The 26,498-nt window shown below is 43.1% G+C and overlaps 1 protein-coding gene across 3 annotated transcripts; it reads right to left on the bottom strand.

Moving 5' to 3' along the window:
• Positions 1-293: 293 nt before the first annotated feature.
• Positions 294-26,270, bottom strand: capn1b (calpain 1, (mu/I) large subunit b). 3 transcript variants are annotated; one of them, XM_017458900.3, is made up of 23 exons: positions 25,840-26,270; positions 22,806-22,855; positions 19,218-19,464; positions 14,875-14,944; positions 9,691-9,809; positions 8,649-8,782; positions 8,386-8,554; positions 7,741-7,824; positions 6,816-6,901; positions 6,415-6,489; positions 6,058-6,218; positions 5,800-5,969; positions 5,687-5,698; positions 4,905-5,116; positions 4,621-4,660; positions 4,433-4,498; positions 4,121-4,178; positions 3,946-4,010; positions 3,514-3,582; positions 3,164-3,242; positions 2,857-2,970; positions 2,389-2,447; positions 294-1,143 (listed from the first exon to the last, which is right to left on the bottom strand). In XM_017458900.3, the coding sequence occupies exons 3-23, from the start codon at positions 19,461-19,463 to the stop codon at positions 1,117-1,119; spliced, it is 2,115 nt and encodes a 704-aa protein (XP_017314389.1). In that variant the 5' UTR covers position 19,464; positions 22,806-22,855; positions 25,840-26,270; the 3' UTR covers positions 294-1,116. The 3 variants fall into 3 exon arrangements, with proteins under 3 accessions (XP_017314389.1, XP_047007481.1, XP_017314388.1); XM_047151525.2 differs by having other exon boundaries at positions 22,806-22,831; XM_017458899.3 differs by lacking the exon at positions 22,806-22,855 and having other exon boundaries at positions 25,840-26,269.
• Between the last annotated feature and the right edge of the window lie 228 nt (positions 26,271-26,498).

Here is a 26,498-nt window from a genome sequence, read left to right as displayed (position 1 = left end):
AACTGTGTGTCATTATTTAATAATAAAAAAAAAAACGAACAAAAAAACCCCCCAGGGTTGACAAACTGCTGTGGTATAAGAGGAATAAAACCTCGTGTTTTTTATTCCTCACGGACACAGGCGGCCATTTTGGAATCGACCGATCTAGCTTAAAATCAGCGTACAGATTTTACTTCAGCAGTTTATGTACAAATTTTCATTTACAGGCACGCAGGTGATGCAAATCAGTGCTAGCTAATTAGCTATATTTCCTTTGTAGCTGCTGTGCTATAATACAGACAACAAACACAATCTTTATCATCATGACTTTATTGTTAAGCAGCACTGTTTGAGAAAACCTACAATGAAATAAAACTATTAAAATACTCTTCATTAAGGCTAAAATGGCAGAAAGCTCAGATCAGTTTGGCTTTTGCTATGCATATCAGGTTACACACGAACACATAGTGAAACGTTATCAGGCGTGTGCCGATATCAAGTTTTATCGTGATAGTTGTCGTGATTAACAAAGGATAAGCAGTCCTGGTTTCCGATATCACCATGATGGTATGTTTGAATAGGATTTTAAGAAGATGACCGTGCTTAGCTGCAGGACTTTAACTTGAAATGGTTCTTAAATCATTCTTCTTAGTTTGGATAAACGTGCCAAAGATTAATATCATGCATGCTGAACATTACGACGTATCGTCTAACCGATCACCGGCACACGCCCAATCATATACTGGATTATTTAACGGATACGCACTGGCTATGTAGTGGTCTACATTTTTCGAAATAAAACATTACACATCTCCAAATAAGAGAAAATACTGTATATTCTAGGTTATAATCAAAAGCTATGAAATAAGATTAGTGACGTGCGAGATTCGTTTGCTCTTGATATACATGCAGCAGTGTGTGTGTGTGTGTGGGTATGGATTGCAACACAAATCGTGTGGTTTTAGGTGGTTAAGCTCGTCACGTTGCATAGTCGTTAACATAATAAGGTGTCTGAGGTGGGACTAGTTAGCATTGAAGTGGTTAAGGCCGAACGTTTTCTCTGCGTCCGAGGGTTAATCGACGCTCCGGTTGTGATCCTCGTCCGAAAATCTCTCGACGCAGCTTGGGTCAGGAGACTCAGCCGCACATGGTCAGGTACAGCCACTGTGACCGAGACAGACAAGAGTTAATTCCTGAACTCAAGAACGAACACCACTGAGTGATATATCTCCAATTTTATCTATGTTTTAAAATAAATAAATAAATAAATTTGTATTGGCATACAGTCTCCTCTGAAAGTATTGGAACAGCAGGGCTGTTTTCGCTATACATTGAAGACATCTGGGTTTGAGATTAAAAGATGAGTACAAGACCGAGACGACAGATCAGAATTTCAGCTGATGTTTACGTCTAGACGTGTTAAACGAGTTCCATCATCAGTAAAGATTAGTGAGAATGTTCCAGAAGCAGCCATGCAAGCCCAAGCCATGACACTACCTCCACCATGTTTCACAGATGAGCTCGTACGTTTCGGATCATGAGCGGATCCTTTCTTTGTCCACACTTTCTGTGGAGGTTCATCTTGGTTCCAGAACTTTTGTGGCTCATCTCTGTATTCCTTTCATGAGTGGTTTGCATCTTGTGGTATTGCCTCTATATTTCTGTACTTCTTCGTCTGGTGGATTGTGATACCTTCACTCCTGCCATGTGCTGACACTTCTTTTCGTGTTTTTCTTCACAGCTCTCTCTGCCGCTGTTTTCCTTGTCCGACCCGTTCCATGTCTGGTTGTTTAGTACACCAGTAGTTTCTTCTTTTTCAGGATATTCCAAAATTGTTGTATTGGCTATGCCCAATGTTTGTGCAATGGCTCTGATTGATTCTCCCTCTTTTCTCAGCTTCAGAATGGCTTGCTTTTCTCCCTTAGACAGCTTTCTGGTCTTCATGTTGGTTTATCCTTTTGAACAACAAATCCAGTCTTCACAGGTGAAACCCAGAGCTCAAACCAAGAGTAGACATTCATTGCTATTAATTCTTTAAACAATCGATTTAACAGTGCACCCCTGGGCAGCAAGGAACACCGATCAGTCACGTTCCAATATTTTTGATCGCTTAAAAACACGGGTGGGTTCAAACCAAAGGTGCCACGTTCTAAGCTGTTGAACACATCTAGATGTAAATATGAGGAAATGAAAGCTGAAATTTATGATCCCGTCGTCTCGTATTCATCTTCTGATCTCAAACCCAAACGTCTTCGATGTACAACGAAAACAATCCAATCGGCCTTGGAAGTAGTGTTCCAGTACTTTTGGAGGAGACTGTAAACAAAGCCGTTTTGAGTTCATCGACCCTTTAAGACACTGAGTCGCACATTCTCTATAAAAGTGCTACATTACTCGAACACAACCCACCTCAGAGATGGAAAGTTCGGCGACCCCGCTGCCGTCTTTGTCCATCTGTATAAAGGTTCCTGTTTGGACGGAGATATAGTAGGTATAATTAATATTTACAGAACAAAACCTTCAATAATGTGTGCATTCCTTTACACATACACATTGTGTACACTATATAATATGAAAAATATAAATAAACATTATATATAGTTACACGTTTTCTATAAAGAGATGTTTATGAAACATTTATAGAAGGAGTCTCCAGTGTCAGTGCTTTCAAAGTTTATGGACAGAGGACAGGAACAACGTGTAATTTTTCTCTCCCACAGGAAGTGAAATCGAACAGACCGACACATCTATACAACCTGTATTTACACATTTCACCCATATGTAGGTGTTACAAATAAACTGGCAACCCGTTTTCGAAGAGACATCTTCGAAAATCGCATCACTCTAATATAATAAGTGATGAGCGCAGCTACTTACTAAACATGGCCTCGAGTTTGACCAGGCAACAGATGAAGTTGTCGAAGTCGATCAGCTCTTGGTCGGCGTAACGCGCCACGAGCACCTGGTTCAGCTTGTTGTTGAGCTTAAAACCTGGACACGGAGAAACGGATTGAATCAGTGGGTGAATAGGGAAACGCTGCTATTAGTGGAACTCGTTTATTCTAGTCGAATTCTGAAACTGCGAGTGCGCAGCATGGACGCTTACGATGATCTTCACTGTGGTTCCTTTTCAGAAGTAATAATATGCCTTAAAAACAAATACGATTGGGAATAAACGCCTTACCAGCATTCTCCACGGCCAATCGCATCTCATACGAGCTCATGGTTCCTGATTTGTCCAGGTCAAATTCCCGGAAAATTCCCTGCAGAGATGGTGGAGAGAAACCAGGAAGTAAAGAAGAGCACGGTGTCACGCTTTCGAGTCGTAGCCGAACGAAAGATCTAGAACCGGGAGCGTGTCCGAATCGTATCCTCGAATCACCCGGAGTCTACCGGAAGCCAAGCTCAACTGATTAATCAGGTGTGACTCCTGCTCGACTGGAACGAAAACCCACACCCACGCCGGTCTTCTGCGGAGAAAGCTCCGACACCCCTGTTCTACAAGTATAGTACGTCCTCCTGTCCGTCACTCACCAGCCACTTCCTGATCTTATTCCACAGGATCTGGAACTCCACGATTCCCAGACGAGCGCTTCCGTCTTTCTGAGATTCAGCTCAGTCAAGGTCTTAATTTCAGTGCACGAAAACAGACAAGCCGATACAGGCACGAGCGTCAGTTGACGATGTGATCTTCTGCTTTTGCGCGTTCGGTGATGCTTTTCTGTTCACCACGGCTGCAGAGAGTAGTTACGAGAGATCCGTTTCGTTTTACAAGTACGTAAACAATAAAAACGTGACGCAACAGCGATTTACACTTAATCTAAATGTATTATACGTGTGTGTGTGGGTGTGTATAGATATATGTATATATGTATATATCTCTATACACACACACACACACACACACACACAATAAGTAATAATCAGTATTCTAATCAAGTTTATTAATAAGTGATTGTTGGATACATCCATGAGGGCCACCATGGACCTGCACGACTCCAAACTGAACCCGTCCGTCTTCAGATCCCGGTCTGGGAGGAGAAAGAGAAAGAGAAAGGGAGAAAAAAAAAAGTGTGTTAACCACATTAACACTTACATTCTCACACACACACGTCTGTACACAGCATTAATACAAGCTTACGTTTGGACACTACTTTGTTCAGGATGGTCCTCAGCTCATGGACTGATATCTCCATATCCTAGAGAGAGAGAGAGAGAGAGAGAGAGAGAGAGAGAGAGAGAGAGAGAGAGAGAAAGAGAGAGAGAGAAAGAGAGAGAGAGAGAGAGAGAGAGAGAGAGAGAGAGAGAGAGAGAGAGAATGTGTTACATTACACCTGCGTACCTTGAGAATGTGTTACATTACACCTGCGTACCTTTTGTACATCTGGAAAATGAACAGCCACAGCGATTAGAGGGCTTGGATGTGGACGCGTGAAATGGCGCACACTCTTACCTCACCAGAAAGCTGAGCAAACATGTTTCGGAACGAGGAGTCGATATCTTCCTCGGTGATGTCCTCCTAAACACATAAAACACACCCGAACGTTAGTTGGCCCCTAGTTGCCTTTGCTTAAAAAGCTAGTTGTGTGGTTTATTTTTGTGTGTGTGTGTCTATTACAGCACAGGCGTTGGCTCCTTTACCTCTTCGTCCAGCGTGAACGACACCTCGTCGTCCATCTCTCTAAAACAGACAAACACGAGCGTCACATTTATATATATATATATATAAAAAAAATCATTGAGAGCTACAGAACTTAAACGGTTGTTCTTCTTTTCCTACTGTACGCGTATTAGTGAGAGAAATCTCATTGAGCAAAACTGCATTCGTTTTTGATTAATACTTAAATAAAAGTTTCTGGGGAACAAGATAAAACAACAACAATGTAAAACTATGTTAAATAAGTCAATAAATAAACGGCGCTCACTCGGTCTCGGACTGTTTCTCGGTAAACACACGGAGGACGAAGTCGGCTTCTTTCCCGGGTTCGAACGTCGAGGGCACGATGAGGTACTCGCCTGGAGGCAGCCGGTGTCGCGTGCTCACCTCGCGCAGGTTGATGAAGGTCTCGGAACGAGCGCAGGACGAGTTGCGGAGGAAAAACTCCTTCTTCAGGTGAACGCTCTGGCAACCGCGGGACTGAGAAACAACAAAACAAAACGTAAAAAAAAAAACATTAGTTCGTACCGAGTGCAGTTTTACTTTAGATAGCTAACTTCAATTAAATACACAGGTGCCACAACAACCATGTGGACGAACCAGCGATTTGTTTTCGTTCACCGCTACTTAATAACAAGCAGCACCTCGGTGTTCATATCGATCACAGTCCCCACCCACTTTTTTTTCCCTATTGGCTCACAGCGAGACGATTTTCCGAAAACGTTGTTTTATTGTCGGCGCAGCAAGGACTCAAAGTTATTCTTAAATAAATAAATAAATAAATAAACGTAAATCTTGGCACCTTAATAAACAAACGTCAACACTACTATCCGTTTTTTCTACTAACAATTGCTCAATAGCGTCTCCGCTTAGACGGAAACGCCACTTGAAAACGCTTTCATGTCACAGACCTGATGATCTGACGTACATTCATTAGATTATCTAGCTAGATAACGGAACGAAACCAATACGCGTCGAGTTCGCCAGTTTCGTTGTAGCGCGTGTCTCGACCAAAACGGAACCGGAATCCAATACAGCCAAGTCGTTTACCTCTTCTGGGACCTGCAAAAAGGGAAAGACAAGACGCAGACACATTGCATTAGTACGGTTTCATCATCCGGACAAAATACGAATATACGAAGCGATTTTGTGTGCCGCCCGACCTCGTAGATGGCGAAGCCGATGGTGTGCATGTCCTGGCCCTGTTTACGGTAGCGCCGCCGGTCCTTCTGCATCAGTGCCACCAGGAAGCTGCAGGCCACCTCGGGATCGTCGGGGTCATCGTCCTCTTCCAGCAGCGTGATCTTGTACTGCGGGTTTATCCAGAATGTGTCTGGAGGACAGAGAGGAAGAGAAATGATGACCAATAGTGCAGGAACAGAGGAGTTCCATTAGTAGATGTTATAGTGTGTGCTGCGTACTGGGATGATTCCTGCAGCCTCCCGCCGTGCTCCCTCTCCTCCAGGTGCCGTCGAACTTGATGGTGTTCCAGAAGCTCAGACTGTCGTCACTTAGCGCGTCCGCCGTCAGGTTACAGATCTCCAAGCGCGAGAACTGACGCTTAAACTCCTGAAACGACATCCTGACAGAGAGAAACAAGACGGATTAGACCACGTAGTCCGAGTTCAGAAAGAACGCTCTTCTGAGCTATCGTAGCAAACACGCTTCTACATCTCGACAGTACTAGGAGTTCCGCTTTTAACATTTAAACTGTTCCAGTGGTTTCGGAATGGATTCTGCTTTGTACACGTACAGGTAAACAGAACCCCAGAACTCACCAGAACTCTCCGTCCTCTTTTTGGCAGTTCAACTCCTCTCTTTCGGACGGATCAACCTGGTCCCATTCGGATGAACTGAGGAAGAAGCGCGGTGGCGTCAGCACACATTTCAGAACCGAACCAAAAGCGTTCACATTAAACGACATATCGTTTTCCTTTCCAGAACCGGGACGTCTGCACATCCGACTCCCACTACCATCAGCGCTTCAGCTGAAATAAATCAGCTCAAAAAAACTCCCCAAAACACACACATATTGTCTTGCACTTGTAAATCAGACACTAAAATCTGATGTTAGTGGCTGTCCTGTTCTCTAAATCTGATATATTTTGTATTTTAGAGATGATTCCGACTAAGGAGACGTCTGCCGAACAAGCAACTTCGTTCTGATTGGCCGACTCACTTGTCACTCCATGCCCCTGTCCACTCCACCTGCCCCCATGGGTTCCGGATACGGATCAGCTTTTCTCTGTTACCGCGGAAATCCACCTACACACACACACACACACACACATTTCAAAGAATAATTATGAAGTGTCTGTCTCTTTTAAAGTGCACCTATTATGGTTTTTCAAACATTACCTTTCATGTCATGTGTTATGGAGCTGTTTGCGAATGTTAAAAACGTCTGCAAAGTTTAAAAACTCAAAGCGCACGATAAACTGAGTTACCGACTCCCAAAAAAAGGAACTGATTCTGAACAGCTGAAACGAGTCGTTAGTGATTCCAGACTCACTTCCTGTACTAACCTACGTAGGTTTGCAACAAAAAAACCCCGCCTCTGGTCTTCAATGGCTGCTCATTGACCGCGGTAGACCAATCAGAGCAGAGTATGCTCTCTGAAAGGAGGAGTTTAGAACGGATCATTTAACGAGTCGTTCGTGACACTGGGGGAAAAGCTAATGCTGCGATTCAAATTATGAGCATGTTAAAGTGTTTTTTGACCTCGGATGCATCTAAATCTACTGTATGGGACCTTTAAAAGAAAACTAGGCACGTTTCAAAACCATAATAGGTGCACTTTAAGGGTCTTTATCATGGACGGTCGAAAACGTATCAAATCTTTTTATTTTCCTTTGAATCCTTTTTAATTATTTCATATCGTACTTTATTACTTCCTTAATCTTTTCCCACCTGCAATTTTATCAGTAATCATTCTGACTCGTGTCTATTTTTCAGAAATGTCACCATCAGTTGAAATGTTCTGCAATTCCCCTTTCACGTCGCTATTAAATCGCCCACGTTTCGCGGTTCCTTGTTCGAAAGCAGCCGTGCCGATTACACCGCTCGAGACCTAGACGAACGCGAACGCCGAGTTCCTGACCCACCTCTTTGAGTCCCGTCACCGAGTAGGCGTGACCTTTCACCAGCTTCTTGAAGGTCACCGCTTCCATGTCAAAGGCACTGGTGATCTGCAAAGTTTAAAATACGCACAGGCACTTACTCATCGAAAAACAAAAACGCACAAACAAACAAGCAAACAAACAGCGAAAAGCTGATTACTTTCCATAAAAGAAAAGCACATTACATTTCATAAGAAGTAATATTATACGTGATGAAACGAGTCAAACTTCTAAGGGATATTTAAAGTGAATGAAAAAAATACACATCATGCTTAACAATCTATTTAGTAATGGCTCAAATTTCTCCACGTGTACTCTATTACTGCCGCCATATCCCGTGTCCCTGGGGTATAAATGAATAGTTATACATACAAATCAAATCTCTTCATCACTCATCACACCATGGAAAAGAAACAAGCTATGTGGAAGTTTTGGACTACTACTACTACTACTACTACTACTACTACTACTAACAAAAAAACGTTTGGGCTTCCTTCCAAGCCGCTAAAACTTGGTGGATCATTAGGAATTCCACTGGCAGGATATTTCAGCCAAAAACCTGTTGGCTACGTGTATAACCTCAATGCACGTTGCTCCTCCAGGCCACGTGGTGGCGCTGTGTACACTCACGTCTATAGAACAGCCGAGCAGCGATCCCCGTTCCAGGGCCTTCGTGATAATGCGGGGCAGATCCCTGGGTGCCGACTTCAGCTCGTACATCTCGGACACTCCGCCTGTGAAATCCTCGAAGCCCTCGGTGGTGGAGCCTCCGGACAGAGCCTCGTACGAGCCGTTCAGCCTGGAACGCAAAACTCATATAAAAAAACCCCCCTCAAAAAACGGCCTGGCCTACACGAATACGTTAAACGCGTTCACTTATAAAAGATCATTACTTAGCGTAGGCTTTCTCCAGCAGGGCGCTCCAGAACTCGGACCCTTCTGCCGAGTGCACGAAAACGAGCTCCCCGTCTTTCACGGGCAGACGGTCGTCGATGACGACGTCCACCCAGTCGCCGAACTGCCAGAACTGCACGAGCAAAACAACACTCGGAATCACGAGCGAGAAGAAAACCCGTTACGTCACCTCCTGACCCTGCTACGCTGCAGTGCGACGCACAATCCCAGGCCTTTCAGTTAGAACTGAAAAATGTTGATCTTTGTAACAAAAATAAATAAATAAAAGGTCGAGAACCCCTGCCGTACCGCATCCTATTTATCACTAAACTTTGTCCGCTAAGTAGTAATATTTATTTTGCGAATATTCAACGTTCGCAGAAAAACATGCGGGAAGCCTCGACGGGTGTGTTTGTGACCGGCAAACTAAATTAGCCTGTTTGTTTGTTTTTTTTAAAAATGATCCAGTCATTCATTACTGTTATGCGGCTGGAATAATTTCTTGGCACCATACAGATTGTTGTGCGGTATTTTCCGCTTGGCTGACTTTAAGACGTCCCAAAATGTCCACTAACATGATAAACAGAATGTCAAAACGGGACCAAAACCTTTTTGTTTTGCTTTTGGCTTACTTCTATATAACTTATGATGCCAATATGTGGTATTGGATGTAGCCTGTAATAGTAATAACATAATATAATACAGTGTGATGGAGTCTTTGTCGTTGCTGGCTTTTTCTGGAAACGCCCACACTAGTTATGACCAACCACCCAGTGACCATCCCTTATGTACCACCCTGACCACATGCCAAAAATTTTCCCACAAAACAAATAAATCTCTGCTATTCTGGAACTCGGGAACTATCGTGACTCACATGTCCTGTAATAAGTTTGAAATATGACCGGCGCTGAGGTGCGAGTTAGTTTTTGTGACCCAAATTATTTGGGGGTGGAACCCAAGATGCAACCTGCTTTCCTAGTCCTCCACTCAATGAAATATTAAGACTTGTGGAAAAAGTTAAAAGCTTATTAGAAGCTGTACCTGAAAGTGGAAAATGCCGGCGTAATCGTCCGTGAAGCTCTGGCCGTGCGGAACCACCCTGTGCAAGAGCTTGTCGTTCAGAGTGAGAGACGCGATGGCGGCCAACAGCCAGCAGTCACCTGAGAAAGACAGCGAGGTGGTTGTGGAAAACTTCTACGAAACATGGGAGGTGAAAATGCCTCCACCTCACAACCTCCTTCAACTAACAGCGGAGCAAAAGTTATTAGTTCTGGGTGTTAAACGTCTCGCCAAGCCCTCGTTACCTCATTCAGTGTCGACCGTCCAAAGGTTCCGAAGACCCGCAGCGTTTCAGTGCCGAGTACGCGAGCCGAATCCGTTATAAAACCTGCATAAAGTCTCACCGATGTAACGTTTTGATCAGAACTGTGCATGGTCTTAACTAGCAAAACTAGTGACCTGATCAAAGGAATTTAAATGATAATTCCGTACTTCAGTAGGTTCGTACTGCCGACGGTTGTATGTCTTTCTTTTTGCCGAACAAGTGAGCTCGTTAGAATATTCGTCTCCGCCTGGACAGCTCGTATTCCGACGCTCCGCGGCATCTTTTGTACACTTTTCTGCCCACGACCTTCAGAATCTGTCTGGCTCGTCACATTTCTGTCTATATGCACTTTCAGCAGGGAAAAAACAAACAAATAACTAACTATTCCGTACAACGGTAAGTGATCTTAGCAGAAAAATACGCCTCACACCTCCAGGTTCCGATCCCCGCACACACATGGCCACGGCAGAGTTTGCATGTTCTCCCCGTGCTGCGGGGGTTTCCTCCGGGTACTCCGGTTTCCTCCCCCAGTCCAAACACATGCATGGTAGGCTGATTGGCGTGTCTAAAGTGTCCATAGTGTATGAATGGGTGTGTGAGTGTGTATGTGATTGTGCCCTGCGATGGACTGGCACCCAGGGTGTACCCCGCCTTGTGCCCCATGCTCCCTGGGATAGGCTCCAGGTTCCCCGTGACCCTGAAGAAGGAGAAAGCGGTAGAAGATGGATGGATGGATATATATATATATATATAAATAAATAAATTAATTAAAATAAGCTCAGAGTCACTGAAGTCATCCGTACACTAGAGGGCAGCGACTAAACATCTCAAAAGGAAAAGCATTCCACGGAGCATTCTTTTTTTTTTCCTTCTTCCTCTTCGGATTATTCCCGTATGCTTCTCAAATACCGGCTAGCGGTTTTTGTTTTTCCACAATGCCGTGTCACGTCAGCACTTTTGATTCAGCGTCAAAATACACGTTTTTCTGCCCAATCACCTTCGAGTATTGTTTTTTGTTGTCGACGTTGTTCTTCTTCTTATAAACAGTTCTCAGAAACATCTACGAAAGTATGTGAAAACTCTTTCCTGTCTTCGTGAGCTGCCTTGAGAACTAGAAAGCCGACATAAATATACACGATTGGCTGCAATAGAGGATCCGCTACAGAATACGCGCTTGTCCGTGTTTTGTTTGGGGTTTTTTTTAGGGAACTGTACAGAGGAACATGGGTAAAAGACGGAAATAGAGAAAGAAATTGGCCGAATGAAAGAGACACACAACCACGAACGGACAGAGACATCCAGAGCAAATGAATGACTAAACTAAATCTCTAAATGGGAAGGCTTTAAGCTAATGATCAGCTTTCTGCCAGCAACACAACATAAACACGGCCTCTGTAACCATCCACCAACCCACACAAGCACAAACTTTAACAGATGCAAACTTTAGTGCAAACTAAATCAGCGGGAATTATTATTATTATTATTATTATTATGATTATTATGCTATTTTATTTCCTGTACCGTTGTATTCAATGCACAACATTTTAGTCACTGTAAGTTGGCTTCAACGTGCTTGATAAATAAATTCACTCATCTCTGTCCACGTTTAATGGGATCATGGGTCTTCCGAGTCTTCATATCTACCCGCGTTAACCGTAAAAGATTCGCATCATGCTGTCTCGGATGGAGACGTACGCACTCCTGAGGTTCTAGGGACGTTAGACCATTTAACTGAAAATAAACAAACTATTATACTGCTGAAAAGATCAGACGATCCCTAGAGGGAAGCAATCGCAATATCTGGAGATCTGATTTAAACTCTTGCCTAGTGTAATCATGCTTGTAGTACACACTTGTTATTGTCAACATCACTTTTTTTTGTGTCATACACGGTTGCAATCGAAATGATTCGACCCCCATTGCAAATCAGGTTTATTGTCAAAATTATTGTCAACGAAAGGGATTGAAATAGATCAACACGACGGACGCTTCCAAGTGGTTTCCAAAAATTCTATGGGCTATGGGGAAGGGTAGGGTGGCTAAACGGAAGCCCTTTCACGCCAAACCATGTGGCAAAATGTGTAATGGTCTGATTAGACACAGTTTTTCGCAGATCGGTGAATCTGCCTATCTTTACTTCTGAAACTCTGCCTCTTTAAGATACACTTTCTATACCCAATCACGTTACTGACCTGTTGCCAATTAACCAAAGTAGTTGCAAAATATTCCTCCAGCTGTTTCTTTTTACTGACACTTACTTGCCCCGTCCCAACTTTTTTGAGACGTGTTGCGGCCATCGAATTCAAAATGACCTTATTTTTTTCCTTGAAACGGGACATCAAAAACAAGGGGTCACTAGAAGTATGATTACACTAGGCAAGAGTTCAAATCAGATTACTTTTAAATGTGCAGTCTGTACCTTATGCGGTTGCTTCCATGGAAAGGTCCTCGGAAAATCTTTTGTGCAGTTTGAATCGTTTGCATCGTGCCCAAGTGAGATAAGTTTCCAGACAATCTCTGATCTGAAAAGATCAGAAAATGATCGCCCATTTCCCGATTTATGGAGAGTAGAGGAGGGCGTAATAATATTATCAGCCGTGTGGTCAGGAACTGCTTGCTGGCAGAGGCGACTGCAGAAACTCAGATGGATGGAGAATGTGCAGTGAACAGTGTAACAAAAATAAATAAATATATATATATTTTTAAAAAGGCAAAAATGGGGCACAACAGTGACATTACAGAGAACAGAACGTCTCAACAAAATCGACAAAAGGACAAGATGAAAACTTACCAGGGAGGCTGCTAAGAGACCTACGGGAACATTAAAGGGGCTACGGGAATATCTGGCAAGTACTGGTCACTCCCTGTGACAAAAATCTCTCAGATTCTTCACATTTCTGCACTGTGGGGGTAGGGAGGATAAATAGAATCCCTTTCTCACAGAAAAAAAACCCCAAAAAACCAAAACAAAACATCCAAGCACAACAAAATTACACCAAAGCATGTGGCAAAAACGAGACCGCTTATCGCCCCAAAGAGCATCATACCCACAGTGAAGCATGGCGGCGGCGGCACAATGCTGCGGGGCTGCTTCTCTTTCCCAAATCAAGACGTGCTAAGTGGGTAGACTCTTACCCAAAAACACAGAAGTGCTGTATTACAATGAAAAGGTGCTTTAACAAAGTATTAATGAAGATTATTGAAAGTTCTGTTGTCAGTCCCCCCCCCCCCCCCCCCAGCCCCCATTTGTTTTTCACTTGAATGCTGTTGGTTGGTGCACCACATTAAAGGTGGAAAAAAGAATTGAACTTGGTCTCTCTGTTTGTTTGTTTTTTTTTACAATCACTAAACCCCGCTACTATACGTGGTTATTTGTGTCACAATTTAGTATCATTTCTGTGATGCCATTTGAGACAGAAAACTAGTGGAAACACATCCTGCAGTAACTCAGGGTACCAGTAGGGACAGTGAGAGAAAGAGAGAGAGAGAGAGAGCGAGATAGAGGGGGGGGTGTTGATGTGTCAAGAAAGAGCAACAGCGACCATTTTAAAGGGGGAGAGAAAGGCAGAGAGTAACTAGAGAATGGCAGAGAGAGATCGGAAGAGATAGAGAGAGAGAGATGCGTGGGTTAACAATGCTTGGCAGAGTCCAATCCCATTTTCCACACGGCCATCCTGTCTGCTCTCGCAACACTCCCATGAAACACACAGTCATGGAACACACACTCGCACAAACACACGTTATTATATCACGTGAGTTCCAGCAGTCGACTATTATCGTGTGCTGTGACTATAAATCGTGTTACACTGCAACAAAGTGATTCTCCGCCCTGCTCGGCAAACCCAAACTGTCTGAGCTCTCTGAAAACACACACACAGAATCTAAGATAACTGGCGTGCAGCCAAACCTCTAAGCGCTCTTTTCAGCTAAACCACTCCGTCTGTGACTCATCGCTCAAGCAGCGAGCTTTGCACACCCCACGCCCAGGAAAGACACACTCATACCCTCTCTCTCTCTCTCTCTCACACACACACAGAACACTCAAGAATTTACACTTTTTTTTTTTCTTTTTTTTTTTTTACAGCAGCCTGCAAGTCAAAATCCTATTCCTGAGCTTTTGTTCTGCTTTCCCAGCCACAGTAAAGCCACTCTGGGAGAAAAAAAAAAAGCACCCACACAATACACACAACTCACAGAATACACAGCGGTTTTCCTGTTATGTGTGACCGTTGGCACACCACCCACGTCAGATTTTAACCTGCAATATTCAGCCAAACCCTGAGTTACTATATACGACGTGATCCACATGAGCGCTGATTACCTGAATCACTGACACGGGATTTACTGGAATAACCCCATCTGTAGCTTGCAAAGGACAACGCACAAGCTTCAAGGTCGCGGTTCCTACTAGCTAGACTAATACACTCAGTATGCAATCACTTTCAGTAATTAGCATAACTACTAGTAACTGGAAACCTCGGTCTCGTGAGCCACTAGGAATCAGGAGGGCGGGACTGTGGGGCCCTTATTAGGATCGGATTCATTATCGAAAAATGGCCAATCTGAATGGAAATGAAGTCGCAGACGAGCGCCTGTAAAGCAGGAAATTACGCCAGGGCCTGATGTAAACTTAATCCCGTCCGAATAGGGCTTTTGGTTGTTAAAAAATAAATACAATTTTTTGAAGCTGCCTATTAGTTTCACTGCACTATCGTCCTGCTGTGTAGTTACTAATCGCTTCATCGCAGGCTATCTCGTCCGCCGACGCACGCCAGGATCTCTTGTAGTAAAAAACTGGTTTTAGTAATGCCTCCTGAACAAAAAACAAACAAACGAATCACGTGCCTGAAGGAGGGTAACGTTCGATCTAAAACATGCTCCAGGTCATTTCGAAAACTCACCCAGAGCTCCTTGGCAGATATCGGTCCGGGTGGCTCCTCCAACGATGAACTGAGGATCAGCCGTCAGCTCCTGTAACAAAATTGGAACAAAACACAACAACAATCAGCGGAAGGGTTCGATCGGTGCCCCCCCCCCAAAAAAAATACAATAAAAATGTCCAACTAGTGGAATACGTACGTCTTTGGGTGCTTTATAAATATTTACAAGTTGCAAATATTCGTTCACTAACAAGACTAAAAGTTTAATCTCCACTTTGTCCAAATTAGATGTAAAATGTACGTATGCAGTTGAGGGGAGAAGGAAAAAAAAACAATTTTGCGAGGCGCTGGCGAATTTCGCTGATATAAGAGGAATTAAACGCTTCAGGACGTTCTGCTGTTTTAATACGATCCACTTCGGGGTGCTGAGAGAAACTTACGGGCTGACACTGGAGACTCCTTCTGTAAAACGTCATGATATTAATATTAACAAACTAGCGTCAACTCGAACAGCTACGGCGTGTTATTCTAGCGCAGGATTCCCGGACTGCGGTCCTATTCTTTTCTTCAGTAATGATATGAGAAGTGATAACGATTCGGGAAAACCAATCTAATGATTGATTCACGGCTGTAAAAGCGGAGCAGTCAAGAAGGCAGCTAGGTTGGAGAACTCGTGGTATCGATATTTTTTGCATGGAGAACATGGCTACAGATCAAGCTCGGCCGGTCTGGATGACGTAAACATGCGGAGTTAATTTAATCAGGAAACCAGCCGACGAGCCGCTTTGACAAGAGACATCCAAGTTGGGAAAAACAAAACAAAACAAAACAAAAAAAAACTGTTTATACAAACGAAACACCTACATTACACAAACTAAAATCGTATCCAATTGTTTATATTGTTTATAAGTGTGATGCTGATTATGTACCGGTTTAACAGTACGTCCTGAACTGTTTACTCTTAAACCACGGCGCATTACCGACGATGAAAAGTTTTTATTTGTCCGTAAACAACACAACAAAACAAACAAACAAACAGAAAAACACAAACACGGCTCGTCATGTTAGCGAGAAACCAGAAAAAAACCCAAGCCAAAGTCCTGTGTTTTGAATGTTACAAAGTGCTGGCTGGAACTGGAGACTCCTTCCTGTAAAACGTTACATAAACTATTTCTTACAGAAAAAAACAACAACTTCCCTATATTGACGTTTACGATCATGTTTTTCTTTGTTAAATAACTGTTTTCCCTCTTTTATTCCCCCAATTCATTTAACAGTAGACTTCAGTTATCTCTGAAGCGGCCACCATACGAAGGACCTGTCGCTATAGAAACCGTGGAATAAATGTACATCATGGAATCAAAAGTACATAGGTATATAATAGACACCACAGTGAGACAGGATTACACCAGAACTGAAAAGAATTACCCCCAGCGAACAGAACAAAACACATCATCATTTATTCATAAAGTAAAGCTTTTAAAGTGCAGCCTGAAGCACTGCCTAATAAACACACAGAGAGAATGTGTATCTCCAAGCAAGTGGGTAAGAGTATACACACACACACTTCATTTTCATATCCTCGTCCGTATTTGAATGGCGTGCATGTGTGTGTGTGTGTGTGTGAGAGTGACTAGCACCAGAAACTCCTGCCACTCAAGACCAGAGGAATTTGCCATCGTTCCATACCAGCTCATAATCTTTCCTCGTTCACTTCCCCTTTATGACTCACAAGTGTGCGTCATGTACGCTGCTCGAAAGACAATGGAAACACCACCACCACCACCACCACAACTGCTCTTCGGAGCAAGTCTTTGTTCAGTTTACACTCAACGCTACAAAGCCAGGTCATTTAGTACAGTCGAGTGCACAGGTTTACAACTCACACCAAAACATTGTTAAGATGTCTGGAAAACAAAAGTGGGCGCGTCCTAAACCCTAACATCAATCTGTAACACAAAGCAAAAATCAACCGTAAAATTCATCAGTTTTAGTAAATCAACGTGACTTTCTCTGACATGGTTTTTTTTGGTTGTTGTTGGGGTTTTTTTTCATGACGGAGGGGCGTTAGAACAGAGATGTACAGGAGGAATGTGGGGGCGTGGCTAAAAGGGGACCAAGCATTACAACTAAAAAGGCTCTTCAGAAGACACAAAAGAGTTCGGAGGCAGTTATAACGGCAAACAATCGGCATTTAAGGATATAGAACAGATTCAGAAAGGGGAATTTTTTTCAGTGACTCACATCACTTGGCTCAGCTCACTACTATGAGTCGACTCCCAAATGACTCACTGACATTAATAAATAAATAAATAAATAAATAAATAAATAAACAAAGCGATTTAATCGAAAGATTTAACAAAATCTTTCTCTTTAACAAACTTCTAATTTAAAAAAATGACTACATACAAGCTGCAAGCATATACAGTATGTGGAGGGCGCTGTAATTCTACGGCGTCTGCGTATCCCGTATTTGGTTTGGAAGATATTTCTGGATCACTCCTTATATATGATCGATAAAAACGTTGTGCTTTAGACTAGACCTTCTCGGAATGAAGGGATCGATTGGCGAGGCACGCCTCGCGTCGTCACGAAGATCTGTTGCTGTTTGATGCTACAGTTTTTCATATCCTCATGACGACGCGAGGCACGAGCTGTGTGTGTCAGCACATCGACCACAAGAGAAAAACCCTACAGAGGGGCCTCTTGCACGCTGTGTGCTCTTCACGAGCAGGTTAAAGCCAAGTGACTCCACCCCCCACCAACACCCCCTCCCCCCACCAAATCCTCAGTGCTCAGTGCACTCGTTTTTATGAATCTAACTATTCAACTATCCAGCTCCTCAAATATTTGGTAGCTGAGGCAAATATTTACCATCTCCAACTAGAGCATTTCATTCCTGAAACTTTCACAGAGCCCAAACCATTTCCAGTGGACATACTGAAGACATTAAATTCAGCAGCAAGCACCACCTTTAGCAACTTATAACCTGGAGTAAACGTCTGCTGTGGAATCTGTCTCTCGCAGTTGCTTCGGTTCGTTGATGATTGAGGGCATTCGTTTGTGCACAGCTCTCTTAAGATCCCACCACAGCATCTCAATGGGGCTGAGGTCTGGACGTTGACTTGGCCATTCCAACGCCGTGATTTTTTTGGATGTCCGCTTGTGATTATTGTCCTGTAATGTGACCCAATTTCAGCCGAGCTTAACTGCCGGACAGATGGCCTGTTCATCGTCGTCTCGAGTTTCCCCAGGTCCTGTCCTGTCACCTCTCCTCATCTCCGCCTGACAGATGGTATGAAATGTTTGGAGTGATGCACTGCGTTTGGTTTTTCGTAAAAACACGGCACCGTGCATGATGACCTCCAGCAGCCTCTTCCAGAACTTTTGTGGTTTGTTGTCTTTTTCTGACCTACATAGGCCTGTAGGTCACATGATATAGCTCTTTGGTTTTTCTTTACATCTCTGAGCATTAAACAGTCTGAACAAGGACTCAATTTTCTGGGACGTCCAACTCCCGAGTCTTAAAGGCTCTCCATTTGTAAACTGTAGAATTATTTGGCGATGGCCTTATAACCCTCCCCAGATTGATAAGCAAGCAACGGTTGCTTCTCTGCTTGATGTCCTTTCTTCTTGGCATGACGTAAACACACGCTCGAGTGCTCCGGGACACCGAAATGCCAAAGGTTCTGCTTTTATAGAGGTAATCACACTTCTTGATGATGAGCCAATCTCGTGAATTTCATGAGTAACACCTGGCCGCTAATTACGCTCATAATAATTGTGCAAGGAGGAACGGTATACTTACTTTTTCCACCTGGTTCTTGAATGTTGGGTTACTTTTTGGGGGAAAAAAAATGACTACATAATGAAATCTGTTGTGTTTTTTTCGTTGTTGGCGCCACCTGAGGTTATACATGTGTATATAGAAGTAGGTGATGGCCACACGACTGTTATTTAGGCCCTGATAAATAAAAACCTAGACTTGAAGAAGGGTGTACTTTCTTTTTTCCCCCCATGGCTGTACATGATTTGACGAAGTTACTAAGAAATACTGAGAGTTCGTTACGAAACTACGGAGTCTGTTAAATTCACACCTAGGCTTGATAGAGGACAAACACACTTGACATATGTGTTACACATCCATTTACTGCCATGTTTAACTGCACTTGTGTTACGGCATCTATAAACACTTCCCTTTAATCTGCTTCTTTGGCGAGACTATTCGGAAACAGTGAAAGGGGCGTGTCTTTGAGTTGATCTACAGGCTCGAAGACGCCCACTTTTCCTGCGTTCTCGTCGGTGACGGTGATTCGCGTTACTTTTGTGAGCTATCTAGCTCGTGTGTAGATAACGTGACTCACGTTGGGTCGCTTCCACTCGACTCCACGCGTTTTGGACGAGTGAGGCGCTAGTTCCTTGAATCCGAGCGACGGCGGCCGTGCCGGGAAACACGGGTCCTCGAAGAGACTGCCGCTTTCCAAACACTCCTGCTTCAGTGCCTCGTAGTCCTGGTTGAGGAAGGGCAGCGCTCGCTCGTTGGTGCCCGCGCCCTCTGCCCGCAGGCGTTCGTAATGAATTCTCGACGACATCCCACCAAACACGTACATGCTACAGGGGGGGCAGAAGAAAGTGTAAATGAGAGTGTGACAGTAAATGACTACTGTATGTCTGAAAGGCTGTCAGTGTCTAAAGGCCTGTTGACACCAACAACACAACTTTACTCAGTAAAGACAAACAAAAAAACATTTTTTTTTTTTGTTTGTCCCCAGACATTTCCAAAATTATTGGCACCGGTCAAACATAAAAAACACAACAAAAAAGAAAGAAAACTATGGCGATATAAAATCAATAACACATGCACAAAGTGATATTTTTGAGCTTACACATATTGGGATCTTTAGTAATGCACTTTACTGAAAAAAAAAACCAAACACTTGCTGCAAAATTATTAGCACCCTATAATTAACAGGGTTATTGCTGAGGAAAGAATAACAGCACTGATCTTCATACGGTAACGTCAATGAGTTCAGATACACTTGTAGATGGATCGAATGTAATTCTATTATTTCATTCGGGCTCTTTTTCCATGCCTACCATTTGACGACGCACGAATTCAAACTGTACTTCCAACGACTCTTGCAAGCGATGAACCTGCTCGTTAATTCAATTATCCAAGCAGCCAATCACATGGCACGGTTGAAGGCGAGTCCGAGTCCACTGTAATCTCTGATGCTGATGTGATGTGGTCTCTTGCGGTCGGAGCCGAATGCTACGGCGTCGTGTTGTGCGTTCAGAGATGTTTTCCTGCCCGCCGCGGTTGTGACGAGTGGTTGTAAAGAGTGGTTATTCGGCTTACGGTCAGCGCGAACCAATCTGGACATTCTTCTCTGACTTCAGAAGTGCTGCTCGCTTAATGTTTTTTGTTTTTCGCACCGACCCCAGATCGTCAGATCGTCTAGCACAAAAGTCACCAAGATCTTGACATGAACGTGAACGGACGCTCTCGACCAGAACGTGCATGACTGAACGCACTGCGCTGCTGCTATGCGATTGGCCGATTGGATAACTGCACGCATGAGCAGAGGAACACTTTTTAAACTGGAACGGTGAGCGAATGTAAAGGGTGCCAACGATTCTCTAATCTGACGGTAAGGTTATAAGCGAACGGTCTTTTTGAAGGGACAGTCGTAGCAGTTGTAGTCGAGCTGTGAACTCGCCAACAGTTTGCTTTGGAGCTCCAGTGAAACCACTCGTTGCACAGCCTGAGCTCCTGCATGAGAAACTGGAACTTCCCATGGTAATACTTTTATTTTATTTTTAGAAACTGGTTATGCCAATGTCCTTATAGTAATACCGTGTCATACCATGGCTAAACATGCGCTTTTCATACGAATTCATGTCGATGCGTTTCATATTTGCTCTTGTGCTTCGGTTTCTGACGTTACGTATGAAAGGTCTGTACGGTCGGGGGGTGGGGGTCGGGGTTCAGTAGTGTTATTTCCGGATGAGTTTGTGTTACTCAGACCTGCATTGGGTGTGTATATATGTGAGTGACATGCGGTACATGGAGAGACATAAGGCTTCTTAGAGAGAGAGAGAGAGAGAGAGAGAGAGAGAGAGAGTTTGTGTATGTGTGGACTGCTATTATCGGCATTCAGCACATACACAGCTGTAATCATGCAAGCAGAGCGTCTACATTCTCCCCCCGCCCCCCCCAGTATACTTCAGAAAGCTTTTACACACAGCGTTGGATATACATGAAGTGGTGAAAGTGGAACATGCAGATAAAGGACAAGGAAGCCAGCAACATATCGACGATACATGACATGAGTACCCATAAGATAGTAGACGACAGCCTCACAGCATGATGTTAACTGCACTGGATTAAGTTGATTCTTTTAGCTCGCCCCCCACTACTTACTACAGTATTTTTTTAATGTTTTCATGCTCTTTTAAAGGTGCAGTTTGTCCTTTTTTAACTTCTGTGGAAGCGGGGGCGTGGTCGAGCACCGGTTTGTGATTGGAGAGTGGGGCTGGAGATTGTAAGTGGTAAATATCATACACCTGGGCGGAATTTGTCTGGATAAAGAGGGACAGGATAAAGAGTTGGTCCGGATCCCCGACCCGACCACGGATCGACCTGATCAAGCTGGGATGTACCATATATCCGTGAGTATTCAAGGGAATCCGTGCATCAGTGGATTCCGACTGTAACCAGACCTCGATCCACCAATGTCTGGTTCAGGTTAGATACCGGGAAATGCACAATTGTTGAGTGTGCTTGGGGATGCTCTCAAATTGGCCAGGGTTTCGGGCATTAGTGAGAGAAATGTTTGTGGATGGGTCCTGCAGTAGTAGCGAAGCACAGTGTTGGGTGTGCTCGGGAGGTCGTGCCGGTGCCGTCGATGTCAGTTCCATGTCTAGTGGGTATGGAGAGGTGGGGTGGCGAGAGCTCCGCATCTCCACCATTGGTGGAGATTCCCCTCGAGACCCTGAGGCACACCTTCGACCAAGTAAGAGTAATTGACGGTCAACGAATCCAGCCTAATGTTTTTCTACCTCGCCCGTATTTTGCAGTTATTAAAAAGATACATTATAACGAGTGACGCAGGACATTCAGACCAATGATATTACCCACATCGAGTTCCAAATGACTCGCCGAGTGGCAAGAGCCCTTCAGGGTGACACGGTGAGTCAGGGACGTTGACTACGAGGTAAGGCAAAAGGATTAAGGCGGGGCAAGGCAGATTTACCGCCTCAACCCAGGAAAGTGTCACGACTTCCAAACCTATTGAAATAATAATGAAAAATTCAGCGATTTCCAATATCATTTCAAAAGATCGGGCGTTTGGGCAGAAATGAAAGCAATAGCAATTCCCTTCACAGGCAGCAGAGGGCGCTAAAAAAAATGACAATCTGCTCCTTTAAAGATTGATTAGAAAGCCTACATTCTGATTAATTTTTTTTTTTAAATGTTCATGCACAAATCATAGTAAAAAAAAAAAAAAAGCATACTGTACTCCATAAAAATGACATATTGAAGTTTCACCGTGTCTTCATCATTACGCATGAATGAGCGTTAAAGCTACTCTCTCGATTTGAAATCTGTACGGCTGTGATGACATATCGGTATTACTAGAAAACATAAAGTAATCAATACTGCCGATGTGGGAAGCTACACCACTTCCGAATTCCTGAAATATGACACAAGGATTCCATCGCACTGTAGCGGAGTCTCAAAAACGTGAAATAAATTGCAGCAGTTCCCGAAGGTGATTATTTTGCGATAAGAGCACGTCTCGGAAGCGTTTTATTCCTCTTATACCACCGCTGACACTGGAGACTCCTTACTATAGCGCGAAACCAATGCCTTTCAGATCATACACTCATACCTGCGAAGTTTGGTTTATGAGGAAACGTAATATTCGGAAGAACATACAGATGTGTACCTGCAGTTCCTCGTTGCAGCGGCAGGCTTAGAAGAAACAGAAGTTTAATCCTTCACAGAGCGAAAGAGCATCAGATTAAAAAAACAAAAACAAATAAACAACAACAACAATCATAAATTATCATCATAAACGGAAGGAGAATCATTTAAATGAATCAGCTGAATCATTTAACCGAATCATATACATGATTGACAGTGTGTGCTGAGGCATAGAGGAGAACCTCATACGTGACTGCGCTTTTGTACCTTTCCAATTTTAACAAACGATGGCACAATTTATCAGTTAAAATTTTGTCATAATACAAGGGTGAGTCAAGTGACTTTTTTTTGTTTACAATTTTGCATTGTTTATTGTAAATAGCAATCACAGAAGTGTACGATATTTCTGCATCATCTCCATTTCCAAGTGTTCCGGCACTTAACGGGAGTCCGTGTCATGTGTTCATTATGTGCCGTATAAATCTGAGGAACACAGAACCCTAGGAGCATAGGAATTACCCCACTAGTATGCTAGTGTTGCTAACAAGTAATGGAAGCCCCTCACACAAATATTTTTTTTTCCCCCACCTCCTGCCAAATTTCGCTTTCAAACCACATTCAAGTCTTCAGTGATTATCACACAGACTTATCACACAAACGTTTCCCCTTACTCCAGTCACAATGGGTTTGAAATCTGAGCTTTGCCTGTTTTTTTTTTTTCCAGCACTGGACCTAGGATGCTAATGTTGCTAACAGGTAATGGAAGTCCCTCACACAAATGATTATTATTCTTTATTATTATTATTATTATTATTTATTTTATTTAATTTTTTTTAAATATCTCCCGCAAACTACATTCAGTTCTACAGATTTTCACACAGACTTGCTGGTGTTTTTTAAGACACCGCTTGTCTGTAATGATTAAACAAATCCTCACAGCTCAACCCTGTGTTGCTATGCAGGGCGGCCATCTTGGACAACCGGAATTTTCCCCTTGGTGTTAATCATTCACTCGTCTATTGCGGAACGTTTGAAGGTGGAATTGGAGAGGAAATCCGGGACAACGTAGTTCTGAAATGATTAAGCAACTTATTAGAACACACTTTACTTAAATGTTTATCGTTTGCAGCTTTAATGAGGTGAAATAACGTGTAAGCAGACTGCACAATATAATCGAGCATGATTATTATCTTGTTACGACCCTTTCTGACACTAGAAAAAAAATATAGAAACGCTTAAAAATTCATAACATTTATGATTTATTATGAATGGCACATAATTGTTTATTGTTAAATTGTCTTTTAGAAATGTTATATAATTACGAATGGTTTTTAATTTGTTTATAGAATGTTTCTGCCACCCTGCTATTTGTTCCTTGGCACTGCATTAAAAAAAAAAGTTAATTAAAGTGTTTTGTGGACAATTTTTAAAACTTGAATTCGTAAGCAGATTGCCATTTACCATAAACCGCTTCAGCCTTAATCGATTCGTCTCTGTGTCTGATTCAGCGAGTGAATCAGCAAGTTCCAGTGTATATATACATACACACACACACACACTCTCTCTGATACACCATTAGTGATAAGCCTGCAATAATATGAATTGCTTTCTTAGCATGTTTTTTTTTTTATCCCAGACATCTACCAAACTAAAGAGTTAAAGAGAGATTTCTGACAGCTGATAAATAACGTGCAATACAGCGTCCTGAAGGAATACACTCTTTTAAAATGTTAAACTCTTGGGGAACCCTTAAGCGGTTCTACAAACAAACAAACCCTGCAACAATGTTTTCCTATAAGAAATGTTTCCAAAGAGAACCTGTTTTGGATAATGAAGGGTCCGTGGCTTCCGACGAACCTTTGTAAAAACCGTGTTCAACCTGACCTCGCCCGGTCAAACGTTTTAATCAACCCGTTACGCGTAGGTTTGACGTTCAACGCACTGAACAGAAACTCGTGGCGATCCACGACAGTTAGGAATAACACATACGCCGTCTATCCGTTATATTAAAATAATCCACAGCAGGCTGGCGTGACGAGGCCTGACGTGAACCAGAGCACATCCTGAAGCGTTTCCTTCATCTCATTCCACAGCGATCTCCTCACCATGGCGATTTTTCAACGAACTAACTAACCACGGAGCTTATTTACGACGTTTACGTCCATACCGGTCATCGCTTAACGTTATAGCAGATAAACCTCCGTTCCCTCACCAGCCTCTCGATTTACATTATTAACCTTGTCGCCATGCTGAGAACCTGGAACGAATGACCTCCTCCCATCCTGGACACGTACTTAATTACCGACTGGTACAAAACCGCTCACACTGGAGACTCCTTCCATAAGGCAGCTTCACTATATATCAAAGACTTGTCAAATAACAAACACGTTTGAATCGGTTTATGGTCGATTAGCCGTAGATTCATTGTGTCCGCCGCACTGTATGCGTTGTATCTATAGAGACGCTCGTGTATTAGAATATTATTATACTAGTGTATTAATATTGCACTGCAGCCGGATCTACTTTTAGAGCTATGATTTTGAGCGACACTTTCTGACCAATCAGAGTCGAGGATTACAGCGCCGTGGTATAGGTGTTCTTCATGTAAACTATGCTGCGTCAACATTAAAAAGACTTTAATGTTAGATTGTTATTGTTAGATTTGTTACAAATTACTGCTTGAGCGAGCGAAAGAGACTTTTTTTTTGTCCCCCAACCCCAGCGAAACCGCATACTTAAGGCCGCACTTCGCCGTTACTCTGCTGGAGTCAGTGTAGGTTTAATGTGTGTGGATAATGTATCCCTGCGCGCGGGTTTGTATTAGAACTATTTAACGATAGGGTGTTGTACTGTCGGGGGCTCAAAATCTTTCTAGAACGAAAACGAGGCAGATTTTGTCAAAATATTTGGCAGCATTAATCATCCGGTTCAAAACTGAATGTCGTATCATTTGGGGGAATTTCTTCGGTACATCCGGTGCACCCCAATAGTCAGTACGAAGTTATTAAAAAAAATGTAAATAATAAAAAAAAACAACCGGAAGTATGCAAACTTACCACTGTTTCGCTTTTCCGATTTGCCTGAGGCGACCAGCAGCCAGCTGGTTACATGAATTTAAATGAAAAAAGGATGCGATGAAGTCATCCCACACGTATACACACACACACACAGCACAATCTCAGTGTGCTGCAGTGCGCAGCCCTACCCTTGGGGGCGTGGTCTCATAGTGACTGACATTAAGGGCGTGTCTCAAATCGATCCTTTCCCTATATAGTGGACTAAGGGTAGGGAAGTGGACATTCAAACCTGTTTTTTCTTCTTCTTCTTCAAATTGAAATCTGTTAACAAAGACTCTTTTTTTTTTTTTTTTTTTTGATATTTCTTCCTACCGGTTCCTACATTCTATATTCTACCTACACTGTTCTCTAAAAAATGAGGAAATAACACCTTGTTTGCATTTTCATAATATTTACACCTGTCTAAGAGATGTTTGACATTTTTTTTTTTTTTTTACATTTTAAAACAAGTTATTATCTGTGTAATCCTGCACCCCCCCCCACACACACACACAACCCCCCTCCCCTCCCCAACCCCCTCATCTCACACACCCAGTTCATATATCTCTGTTTGGGGTGTGTCAGGGTAAATCTAATGCACGTGATCTATTCTGGATCTGGATCTATTCAAATTTACCACCTTCCCCCCAGCACTTCCT

Source organism: Ictalurus punctatus, chromosome 27 (assembly GCF_001660625.3).
Source record: "Ictalurus punctatus breed USDA103 chromosome 27, Coco_2.0, whole genome shotgun sequence".
In the NCBI taxonomy this organism is placed as follows: domain Eukaryota; kingdom Metazoa; phylum Chordata; class Actinopteri; order Siluriformes; family Ictaluridae; genus Ictalurus; species Ictalurus punctatus.
This window is presented reverse-complemented; position numbering and strand designations above follow the sequence as displayed.

Bases quoted from the DNA above. Each gene is read 5' to 3' on its own strand.
- capn1b (XM_017458900.3), bottom strand. From the start codon at position 19,463: ATGTACGTGTTTGGTGGGATGTCGTCGAGAATTCATTACGAACGCCTG. The intron at 4,179-4,432 runs GTAAGAGTGTGC...CTCTCTCTCTAG, and splicing joins TTGCTCAGCTTTCTGGTGAG to GATATGGAGATATCAGTCCA. The intron at 1,144-2,388 runs GTGGGTTGTGTT...TCTCGGTCACAG, and splicing joins CCGAACTTTCCATCTCTGAG to TGGCTGTACCTGACCATGTG.